Source organism: Diabrotica virgifera, chromosome 5, assembly GCF_917563875.1.
Source record: "Diabrotica virgifera virgifera chromosome 5, PGI_DIABVI_V3a".
Classification (NCBI taxonomy): domain Eukaryota; kingdom Metazoa; phylum Arthropoda; class Insecta; order Coleoptera; family Chrysomelidae; genus Diabrotica; species Diabrotica virgifera.
The window spans coordinates 26,619,746-26,633,012 of NC_065447.1; the positions used below are offsets into that span (position 1 = coordinate 26,619,746).

Consider the following 13,267-nt stretch of genomic DNA (forward strand, 5'->3'; position numbering starts at 1 on the left):
TCTTTGCATATAAAAAATACAAAAACAACAGAAAACACAAAATTTCTTTGATAAAGAAATGAAATTTTCTTCTTAGCAGCAAATAATCGATGTGGTATGATAAAAGATGAGACCTCAGATTCAGAATCTATTTCTATCATTAGCTCATCCTAGTCATCTACAATCTGCATTTCAATGTACTGATGAGTTGTGGGATTTTGTTTTTCACGAGTGGCCAGCTCATTCATGGATTGGTCTACGTCTAACAATTTTAAATTGTGAGCAATAAAAGTTACCTTACGAGCCCGTTCAGCAGTGAGCCGGTTTCTTTTAGAGGAGTGGATAAAAAAAACCATAAGTACTGAAACTTCTTTCAATCGCTGCACTGGATGAAGGCATGCTTAATATATCAACTACTATTTTAGTTAATTTTGTTCCGAAACATGTACCTCTTCACCATATGATTAAGTCTAGTTTTTCAATTTATTTTTACAACGTATGGTTTTCCAAAAAATCCCTCCTTAGACCGATAAAGTGCCAAATCTGCCATTATTTCAGCCGACTCATCACCATATTTTAAAGTTGCTAAATTATCTACAAACTCAGTTTCCTCAACTTGTTCTGCTCTGCTTAAATGAACACCATTCTAAATATTTGAACGTTAATATTGCACCAAAACAATAAATATTGACACTGTAAACACCCTTACTAGTGGTTCATAGGATTGGCAAAAACAATAAAGCTACATATTTTTTAAATTATAATAATTTGACCCGTATCTAGTTTTTATTTTTGTTTCGGTTTTTGAAAATATAGAAAATTTTTGCCGAGAATATTCTCGAGAGAATTTTCTGGCCGAGAATATTCTCTTGAGAATATTCTCTTCTAACATCACTAGTCTAGCAACAATATTATTACAGCAATATTGTTAAAGAATAACGCTATAACATATTAAAAAAATCACTTAAATCGGACAACAGGTTTAGGAAATACGAGATATCAAAAATGTCCCATTTTTAAGGTGGTGCGTTAATTTTAATGCTTAGTGTATTTTCAATTTTTCTTGTTTTACTTAATTTAAGCAACATGGTACAAAAAATAAAGAACTTACCTAAAGACAGTCGTATCGTTTACCACAGTTTTAAAAGCTTTATCTCTCGCTGTCAAAAACCTCGGATCATCCGAAAACGCATCGTGAACCAATTTACTAAACTTCCGAAACAACTCCAACAACCTTTCCACATATTTCTCCGAATCCTGCGTAATAATATCAGCAGCAGCCACCATATCGGCTAGCCCCGCTTGCGTAATGTGATTCTCTAACTCCTGCAACATGGGCTGCACTCCTTCTGGAACCCTTTCTAATAACCTAAACATTAAATGCAACCGTTCAGTTTCCCCGGCCTTTATGAGAGGCGCACACTCAGCCAATAAAACTGGCAGAGCGTTCCCTACGAGAACCTTGACGCAACATTGGATTACGGCGTAGCTGCCAGCCTCTAAGTATCTTTGAGCTCGAGCTTCTTCCTCTCTCAATTTGGCATCTAAACAAAATTAAAAGAAAGCATTAGTTTAGAATCGTTTTTTCTAATGAGAAAAATGAAACAGAGGTTCGGTTAAGATTTTTAATACAATAAAATAGAATCGATCTTGCGCGGATGCGCGGCATATAACAATAATTCCTCTGCTTATAAGCCAGTGCCAGTCCATTGAGGAAGGTTTTGAAGCCATGAATATTTCTTCCTACCAATTCATCTTTTTTCATCAGTCTTTCCGTTGAGTATTAACTGCAGTATTCAGAATCTGCTACAGTGGCGGCCAGTCAGGGACGGCAGTGTCGGCAGTGCCGACCCACCCATTTATGGACACATTATAGATTTTTTTAAAATATTTAATTTAATCAGAGTTGATGATATTTGTTTCTGTGAAATAAAAAAATATCTGTGAGATAATACAGACTAAGTTTTATTCATTGTTTTTAAAAGAATTCGATCAATCCGATATGGTATGTGATCACTGCACACAAGAGAATTTTCAAATTAATAATCCCAGCCATGCATCCGATTGCGATTGTGTGAATTCTTGTGGTGTTTCGACGGTTTCGACCCGCAAGCCGTCCCTAGATTGACGATTTGCTTGTAAGAAGCTATGGAATATTAGCCGATAGGCAACCAATTATACATTTGAACACAATTTCACCCGTATTCATTTGAATGGCAAGTCCGGTAGATAGCAATCTGCCGAGGATCGGCAGCAAGGCACGTAATACCTAGTCACTTACCTTGCTATACTGCGCCCGGGATGAAATTATGAAATAAGTAGTTTTACGTCGTTTAATTGATATTGTAATTTTTTAAGTTGTCAGGAATTATCATTTAGAAGACGAGATGAATCGGAGCATTCGTTAAATCATGTTAATTATAAGGAACTAATAAAATTGTTTAAGAAACACGATTTGGAATATCTCTCTTGTCTCAAAAGAGTCAAAACGTATTGTCCAAATACCATAAAACAAAAGAGAATGTCAACCTTGTCTCAAATATCGATTGAAAAAAACTTTTAAAATCTCTCCAAAACACTAATAAATGTTACGATTACGTTATAACCCATTTTGCTACTTTCAAACAACTTAGACTAGAGTTACTTTATAAACATGTTTAGGTTCTAAATTTATAGGAAGAAACAGAAAAAAAAAACAAAAAAAGACAAAAACCAAAAATCTTCTGTGATGATTGAAGCCTTTTAATTAGATGGTATCTGAAGAAACAAAAACCTTGCCGACCCTCTCCCTAAAGCCACGAGCCGCCACTGATCTGCTACCTTTCATTATATGCCCCAAATATTCAAATTTTCTCTTTTTTATCATCTTCGTTAAGTCACCTTCGCCATGACCTATTCTGTTTAAGACTTCTATGTTTGACCCATTTTTATGTCTAACCCATATTTTGACCATTTTACGATATGATGACATCTCGAAGGCTTCTAATTTATTCATCATATTAACCGTCATGATCCAGGTTTCACATCCATACAGTAATATAGGAAACACATAACATATTAGGAATTTGATTCTTAGTATGAAGTTCAGCTGAGCATTGCACAGTATAGATCTGTTGCATAAATGCTCCCCTTGCAATGTCTACTGGGACCGTTTAAGTGCGGAAGAGCGACACCTGGTTTCATAGCTCGGCAACATTTTTAGCACTTTTAATTATATTGGCCAATTATATTAGTTCTGGATACTAGATAATTGTCAAGGTCATAGCCCAAAAAAGAATAAGAAGAAAAAGTAAGATTGAGGTTATGTTATTAAAAGGTAAACCTTGTACTAAAAGCAAAATACCATTAATTCAATTCACTTTAATAATTGCATATCATATCAATATTGTGGAGCAACATATAATTTTTACAATGAACACATCATTTGCGAAATCCCATTTTCTTCAATGACAGTAGGTATGAAATATACGTCAATTTGACAATTTCAATTAACAATATGAATTACAAATGAGTCCGCGAGTCTTTACCCGTGCGTCATCACTTAAAGCATACGAAATAAGTCGGAAATCTATTTCACGCAACAACAACTGACAGAAAGTGGCTACTGTTCCGATTGCGGGTTTTATTATAAAATTTGACGTTATCAAATATATAGAATGTCAAATGTAAGTTTTGCTTCAAAATTTTTGCGCAGAATTACAGTTACATTTGAAGTAGCTTAATAAATTCTTTTATTATTATTGATTAATAAATAAATAAACAATTTATAAAAAAATCCAATAACATATTTTATTTTTGTTATTTTATTCACTTTGACGGAAATCTAAACACAGTCATTTCTTTACTGTGTGAATGACGTTAGCTTTGTATGTTTTAAATATTAATTGCCTAAATATAATTATTTACCTTAAAATTTCAAAGCCCAATATAAAATTAGTTGTGAAAACAACTGTTTGTGTAATATAAAGAAACTTCAAAACGCAAAAATTCGAAAAAACCGCAAAAAGTTCAACTGACTGACAGCCACAAAATTAAACAAATCAGAAACGTCAAACAAATTGTGCTTAAAATATGAAAACATACCGAATCGTCTTTTTTTGTACCTATCTCTTTTCAATGCACTGAGTCTAGATGGTTCATAAAAATAACATGTGTTATTACTTAATAACAAACGGCAGCTGGTTTGTCATGAGTTTCTTGCATGGAAGAGAATGATGCTAGATAAAAAGTATGTGTTTTATCTCGCCAGGTATTAATGACGCACGGGTAAAGACTCGCGGACTCAACTGTATATAAGAAATATATGTTAAGAAAGTTGCAAGATTTGTCTGCTATACGCGCACGATCGTTTCTCGTATCCGCTCCATGTGCTTGCACACAGCGAATATGAATGGTAATTTTTTCATCAGATTTAGAGTCTCATTTATCCAATACCCTAGGTATTTAAAATGATTAACTTGTGTAATCGGCTCATTGTTGACTATTAGTTGCATAGGGCCAACGTCTTATTCACTAACCAAAAGTAACTTGGTAGTATTTCCCGATTATTTTCCGCTGTCGTTTTGGCGAGCTGAGCGAATCCGACAGTTTTCTTCTTACCTATCCTTTTACCTATCCTTATATGAGCGGTGATCGTATATCCTTTCCTTATACATTCATGTCGTATTAATAAAAGCAATTCCTATTTCGCGCTATCGTCAAAATCATTCATTCATGTACAAAAATATCGTCAGATCGGCCCGAACAGTAAGCTCGATGCGTAGAAATTATAAATATATTTTATTAACGAACTTGATGAGTAATTAAGGCTAATTATCTTATCTTCTGTTTATTTTGATTCCAAGTAAAAATGTTTTAAAAAGCGAACTCTTTTTCTTCGACTGATAGTTACCTGGAGCAACAACAACAACAACGCAACGACCTCGTTACATTGGCGCCCAAGTAGATATTTTAAAAGGGTTTAGGACATTTAAACGGATTGTACGAATTTATATTAAAATATGGCGGAATCAGACGGCACGGTGGGTTTAGAAATAGCGGATGAGGCGGTAGGCTGGGTATATAAATTAAAGAAAGAGGAATTAATCAACGTTTCGGCAGAATTTAACTTAGATACGACAGGCAAATTAGACGATCTTCTATCAAGAATGGTCTTACACTTACGCTCAAAAAAGACCGGCACAGTTACCAATATCGAAACTGAGGATCCTAAAACAGACAATACACAAACGGAAAATGAACACAGTCAAATAATGGACACAGTTAGAAAATGGGGCTTACATTTTGACGTATCCAAAGACCCCACAGAATTTTTGGAGAGGCTATACGAACTTAAAAGCTGTTACCGGATTCGAGACCATGCTTTATTGAAAGCACTACCAGAAGTATTTAGGGGAAAAGCGATACTATGGTTCCGAAACAACGTCGACTCCTGGGAAAACTGGAACAATTTTACGGAGGACTTTAATCTTGCTTTCAAATCAGCAAACTGGTAAGACGATTTGGAAGACCAAATCGAGAACGCAGAAAACAAACAAACGGTTTAAAGATTTTCTATTAGAGCTTCAAACGCTAATCAGAAGGTACGGCAAAATGGACAAAACACAACAATTAAAAAGAATTTACAAAAACATGCACCCAAATGACAAATTATACATCAAGGAAAAAGATGTCACGTCCATCAAAGACCTTATACGCCAGACTGAAGAATGCGAAACGATTCAAAGCAACATAAGAAAAATAGAGGTAGACAACACTTCACAAAGAAGCTCCCGTTTTAATAAAATGTCCCAGGAAACATCAACAAACAAACTATTCAACTTTGATAGACGAACATGCTGCTGGAATTGTGGAAGAAAGGGCCACAATCGTGATACATGCCGTTCAACGCTGATACTTTTCTGCAGTAGATGCGGAACATTGAATATCTCACACAAAGATTGCAGTTGCCCAAATCCGGGAAACGACACAAGGGTCGAGACACCCAGAGGCATCTCGAACCCAAACCAGAATTAACGTCATCTGTCACATCTTGCCGTAATCAAACAACCAATTTCGACAACAGACCACATTGTTCACTGACGTTCACAAACGGAGAAACGTTTCAAGCACTGTTAGATACTGGATCACAGAAATCTTTCATCGGGGAAACAGCTCGAAAGACACTGTTAGAAGATAACAACCGAAGAAGAGGAAAGAACAGATAATAGGCTTGCAGAGTGTAGCACTCAAGAAATAAGGCACAGCTATCATACTATATGCCTAATCAATGATGAATGGCGTCAAATTAAGTTTTATTACATGCCAAATCTCTCCTCACAAGCGATACTAGGCATCGATGACATACGGAAATGTGGATTCTGCATGGATTTTTTATATCGTTCGAAACAGTACAAAAACGTATTTTACTTAATTCATTGGCGTACTTTAGACGATAAAATTATATTATCGTCACAGGTTTCGTTAAATATTATTTCTGAGTACATTTTAAACAAAGTTGGCGATAACACAACCTTGTCGGACACCCTTTGAATGAAAATTTTGTTTATTTTTGTTTGCTGTCTACCACAGAATCAGAAAACATTTTCATTCAAAGAGGTGTCAGATAGAAAAATTTAGAATACTTTAAAATAGTGATGTTTCAAATATCCCTATAGAGAATACAATTTTTTTTATTTAGCTAATGCCTCGACAACTAATGGTCATTGGCATGATACAGTGGATTTTTCCAATTAGGTACCTAGTGTAATGTGTAGTGTGTGTGTTGAGTAAGTATCTTGTTACTTTGCAAAGTCGACGTCATTGTCTTTGCAAAGAGACGCTAATAATTGTATCCGAACGTCTCCGGTCCCTTCGGTGAGTACCGATCCGAATACAATATTTAAAATATTTATTTTCAGTATTTAAAACAACTACACTTTAGAAAGACTCTAGAAAGACTAGAGGGGAAGAAAATGGAACTAAAACTTAATGAAAAGGAAACAAAACTAATAAGACTTGGAAAAGCAAAACAAAACAGAGAGATAAGGATAGGAAATAAAAAAATCGAATGAGTACAAAAACTTAAATACCTGGGCGTTATGATAAACAACAAAGAGGAAAGAAAACGGTGATCGAAGAAAGAATAACTGTGACAAACCGGGTATACCAAAAAAATAGGAAAACTACTAAAGAGTAAAATATTAACCAAACAAACAAAAATGAATATTTATAAAACAATAATAAGACCAATAACAATGCATGCAGCAGAAATGATGACTACAACAAAAAAAGAAGAAAAATTAGGGATAAATGAACAAAAGATAATAAGAACAATACTAGGTCCAGTGAGAATCGAAGAACAAGAGTATAATAGAAGGAGAACGAATAAAGAAATTTTAGAAGAATTAAATGGAGAAAAGATAGTAAAGAAAATAAAAGTACAAAGATTTAAATGACTGGATCATATATGGAGACAAGGACTAGAGTTAGTATCAACAGCTGCGATATTATGGCAACCAGGAGGAAAAAGGAGATGTGGTCGACCCAGACCGAAATGGTTAACTGAAGTAGAGGAGGACCTAAGCAGGGCAGGAATTTAGGAATTACAAAATGGAAAGAGAAGACAATGGATCGGAAGAAATGGAGACATATTAGTAGTGAACAAATACAATGATGATGGGAACTGATCCACCCCGTAAAATGGATCTAGAAAGCCAAAGCTGTGGAACCCCACATGGGGTGTCAGGCCATATACTATACTATACTTTAGAAAAAGAAATATAGTATTTCTTGTTTTGTTACTTACCTGCATAACGCATATATGCTTGAACTCCGTTAGTAGCAAGTTGTTCTGGAGCTTTCAGACGATAAAACAGATCAGTACTTTGAATATAGGCTGCCTCAAAATTTTCTCTATAAATATGCAGTCGATCTTCGGTATTTGAGCAGAGATTCACATATGATTCCCTAACGCCTAAAACAGAAAACTTTTCATGATAATCTTCCCTAAACGACTTAAATAATTTATGACTTTGTTAGCTAAAACGCTCAATTCATTGGAATCTACTGTAATGTATTAATGAAGTAGCAGATATGCCTTCAATGTTTGTTTGATGTCCAGTAATTATGTAAGTAATAATGTATTTGTAACCAAGATATATCTTAAATAATTTAATCATCTATACAAAAATGCTGTTTTAACAGATAAACAAGTGACATCGACACAATTTGAATACTGAGATACAATTTCTAACTTGGAGATGCAGAGGTGCCAACCGTGACTAATATAGGTATTTGTTTTGTTGACTACAAGAAGACGTTTGATACAATGAAACATGATAAGCTTATAACAATTCTGAAACAAACTGTGCCAGCAGAAATACTTTCGTTTGAATATAATACACATACAAGTGTGCTTCGCATCCAATGGCACTAGTCTATAGTCATATTTGGACGTGCATACACATTACTGGAGCTAAAAGGGTTGAATGATAAAAATCTAGCAATTAACTTATTTACCTATAACTAACTGCGAATCAAATGCCTCTCCATTTCTTTCTGCATGCACCAACTTCATAGCACTATCCTGTAACTTATATTTAATATCACTAAATATACTTTCATTCCATGAATCCAACATGAGTTTTCTCACTATACTTTCTTCTCCAGTAGCTTTCTTCCCACTATTATTTTGAACACTGGGATTAGCAGATGTTGGTTTACCCTGGAAATAGAATTAAAAGTTACTGACATTAAAGAACCTAGCACATAATATATGACTAAGGGCCGGTTTCACCAAGAACAAATAAATCAGTGAATAGTTATCCGTCGAATAAAAATTTATTAGATAGTATATTTAGATTATATTTTTATTGTGTTTCAATAAAATTTTGATAATTTAAAGTTAAACTGACGAATTTGACGAATAATTAACGCATTATTTGCATTACAGAGATGGCAAATCATGCGTTGATTAATGGCATTAGACGTTACTGTGGCCCCAGCATTATAGATATTTAAAGCAAGATTAACTTGTGAATTTATTCAGAGTAAATATTTATTTGATAAATAAATAAAATAGTATTATTGTTGGTGAAACAGAGATGTGTTAGTTTTATTGGCCAAACAACTTTATTCATCTAATAAACTACTACTCGTCATTGGTGAAACTGGCCATTAATATTGTTAAAAATGATGTTTACATAAACAATAAAAAATATATTCCACAAATTGTGAAGTCATTAAGAGCGTATTCGCAAATATTTTGTATTCAGTAATTACAATAATTTGTATACCATACAATAAAAACGCCATAAAGAACATTTTTAACAACAAAATATTTGGATCACAGAATATACCCTGGTGTATTCTGTTCTTGGATCCTGCATAAATAATAAACAATAAATAAAATTTTATTAATTTCACATCTTAAATCAATTATTTATCAAATGCAATATCAATATTATTTAAACAACTCAAAATATTCCTGAAGCCTTGTCAAATATCTAGTAGCCTTGTCAATGTCAACACATTCTGTTTGACTGAAAGCGTTGTATGACAAAGATAGCGAATGTTCGATTTGGAAAATATCACCACGGACAAGGTGTTAATATTTTTCAAATTCTGAAAAAACTAATAAATGTATTTGAAAAATTTAAACTCAGAATGAAATATTACATAATTGCGGGGGCCGAAAGTCCCTTAGAACAAACAAAAAGTTTCTCTTTTGAAATAAAAAGACATGAAAATAGTAGATGTGGGAAATTATTGGTATTACCCTATAAAACATTACCACTTTTAGATGAGAATAGTTTTCCACCTTTAGATGTTAGCTAAAAGCTAGTTGAATTTAGTCATACGTATGACAGTAACGTGACATTTTTTAAATTATAAATAATTTTGACGGAGCTGTTGGAACGAATAGAATGAGTGAGCAAGGCTGCACATAAATAAATCTAAAACAAAGATTATGATTAATAAATTAATAATTTTTCTTTAATTTTTAAAATATTTTTATTTAGAAAATTAAACAGTCACAGTTTTCCCATTCACTCACTCAAAAAATATTCAGCTACTACCTTGTCATATTTTGACGTTTATTTGTGTCAGTCAAAACGAAAAAATGAGCTAACATTAAAAAGTGGGAAACTATTGTAAGTGTTAATGTTTTATAGGTTTATACCGATAATTTCCCACCTCTACTAGTTTCATCTCTTTTTATTTCACAATGTGTCCATCTTTTCACAATGTTGTCCATCTTTTGCGTTATTCTGCCAATTATTAGCACACTTATCACTGTATTCAGATGGTTCAGGTATTTTTTTAAACAGAAGATTTTTTTAAACAAAAATGAATGTAATAAACATAAAACAGTCTAACAGAACTACCAGATTTTCTCAATAAGATAATGTCAAATGACAAAGTGTTTACAAGTTGCTGGATATATTGTATGAATCAGTTTCTCCTGGTATTCTGGACTTATAGTCCAAAGCTGTAGATACTTACAAAGAGTTGTAGAGAAGAATTCAGAAGAAATTCTAATGAAAGGGACATTGGCTATGTACAATCCGACAAGTGAGACCTGGTGGGCAACCTTCTCGTATTGTGTATTTCTAATTGTGTATTTTTGCTCAAGGTCATCCACCAGCTATCGCTTGTCGGATTGTATATGTTATTTAAGAGAAACCTTTATTTCCCTGTTTCAATCTTTTTATTGTAAAATAATAACTAAAATTTTAATGACTAATCGCAAGAGAAATGAAATGAACAATAATTATTATTGGTTTATCATTATTTAACCTTACTAATAATAATTATAATATTACCTGTAAACTGGTTTCGAGTTGTCTAAAGGGTGTAGGCAAATAATTACATTGCGTAAAAAATTTCCTCCATTCCGCAATATAAGCTTTCAAAAGAGCTTCCTCTTGCCTGTGGGCTAGAACTCTCGATTGAGCCTGTTTAATAAACTGGACTATATCCTCATGTAAGTGATCTCTAAGTTTCGCGGGTCCCTTTTCATCCCAAAGACAAACTAAATGAACATCGTAAAAGAGCTCCTGCCATTCTGAAGGTGACACTGGTTCTTGCTTAAGTAGTTTTAGAACTATGGGGCCCATTTGTGGCCATTTGTCTTCAAATTTTAACTGGCCCTTTACCTAAATAAAAACACAATATTGAAACAAAATGATTTGACTCTGAAATACTGACTATTTTAGAGCCAAGAGTAATATCGATGCACTGGTTCCAAAGAGTAACAAGTCTGAATTTTAGTGCATTGGTGTTAACTATTGGAAAGTGCTTCAATAATCTATATTTACGAGTTCCAAAGGGTAATAACTCTATAATTAATTAAAGTTCTATGAAGATGTCGCACATAAATTTTTTTATAAAACGGTAATTATTTTAGTTCCAAAGTGTAGCAATTCTAGTTGCTACCATGTTTTCTTGTAACTAATGATATGAACTATATTGATATGTAGTTTATTAACATGTGAACTGTCAAGTACTAGATAACTTATAGATTTCATTCCTTTCTAGGACTCCAACTATAAGTTACCTTGTAGTAATATTTTGTTAGTTTAGATCAGAATTCTTAAAATTGTCTAAATTCTAAAGTATGCTTTAGATTAGCAATTAGAAACATTAAGAGTAAAAATAAAGTTTTTTCTATTTTATTTAATTTATTATGGTAGGGGAGCCCAAGTGGGGATTTTTGCAGTTACTGGAGCGCATCAGATTATCACATTGGGAAAAACCTTGTACCCTGTAAATGTACCTACCTCTACTATATCGCACCCTCAGTGCAAAACTCTTGTAAGTCAAAAATTTTATGAAAATGAAGTAATCATGACATTCGCTTGTAAACATGCATATCTATCCCGTGTAAAACTTTAGTAACGTTAAAATGCTCAACCGGATAAATATTACAACTAGCACAGAGATAATAGCACGAAAATAAACAAAATCGTGTTTATCTCGAAACTTACTTATTTTGACTTACAATAGTCTTGCACTGTGGGTGCGATATATTGGCTCTTATTACAGGGGAGTTCGTTAAGAAGGGGGGGGGGCGAAAAAAATCTATCCTTAGAAAAACTCAAAATCGTCAGATTAAGATAAGGTAAGTTAAGTACATGCAAAACAGTGTGTATTTAAAAAATCTGATGATTTGATAGGGGCGTAAGGAAATGGGTAAGTCACAAAGTTTCACAAGAAAAAAGCGAATATTTCATGAAATGAACAACAGATCGAAAAACTAAAAAATATTTTTCAAAAATCTATCGAATGATACCAAACACGAGAGGGATGGGGGGTAAATTTAAAATTGAATCCTGCGATATTTCATGAAATGAACATTAGACGGAAAAATTGACAAATACACTTATTCAATATTTTTGAAAAATCTATTGAATGGCACTAAACACGACCCCCCCTACAGAGGTGGGGTGGAGGGTTACTTTAAAATTTTAAATGGGAGCTCCCATTTTTTATTGCAGATTTGGATTAATTATGTAAAAATAAGTAACTTTTATTCAAGACATTTTTTCGAATTATAGATAGATGGCGCTATAATCGAAAAAAAAAAGATTGTTGGAAATGGAAAATTAAATTAAAAAATGAAAAGTCCCAACTGAAATGGAGAACTTTGCTTAACTTTTTTTTGGTTTTATTAGGACCTACTCTTCACAACCCAATAGGTCCCCATAACACTTGAGTGATACATTTACCATTCTTTTCTCCCCTATTTAACTATTGATAGATTGTTTCATGTGCCTCTCAGCAGGGTTGGCAGGTTTAAACCACAATGGTTTAAACCTTGGTTTTTTTAAGAAGTGACACCGATTGAGTGGTGGAAAAGTTACAAAAGTATTGACACTAATATCATTAATGTTATCGAACAACTACACACAGCCCAAGCATCTTCAGCTGATGTTGAAAAAATTTTTTCTTCGTTTGGGCTAGAGGCTAAACCTGGTTTAAACCAAATAAACCTGATTTAACCAAAAAAACCTGTTTTTTGGTTTTTTGCCAACCCTGCCTCTCAGTGCCCATTCTTCTCATGTTGGTCACATGCTCTGTCCTAGAGATCTTCAGCATCCTTAGAAAAACCCACATCTCAAAGGCTTCTATACACCTCAAACTTGTAATTATGAGAGTCCATGTGAGAAAGATACTAATAAAATTATATGGCCCGGTACAAGAGAAAGACGGCACATAGAGAATCGGAGACACAACAAACTTACTTAATGAATTAAATGAAGGGTACGATATTGTGAGATTTGTGAAAAGTCAAAGACTGTCATGG

At 33.5% G+C, this 13,267-nt stretch overlaps 1 protein-coding gene across 1 annotated transcript in view; it reads right to left on the reverse strand.

Moving 5' to 3' along the window:
- LOC114325995 (cullin-5) overlaps positions 1-13,267 on the reverse strand; it is a 37,083-nt gene that overhangs the window by 22,973 nt on the left and 843 nt on the right. The window contains exons 2-5 of the mRNA XM_028274157.2: positions 10,785-11,117; positions 8,479-8,683; positions 7,766-7,933; positions 1,091-1,523 (exon numbers count right to left, since the gene is read on the reverse strand). Of these exons, the coding sequence (XP_028129958.1) occupies positions 1,091-1,523; positions 7,766-7,933; positions 8,479-8,683; positions 10,785-11,117 (1,139 nt within the window). The remainder of the gene's footprint in view (positions 1-1,090; positions 1,524-7,765; positions 7,934-8,478; positions 8,684-10,784; positions 11,118-13,267) is intronic.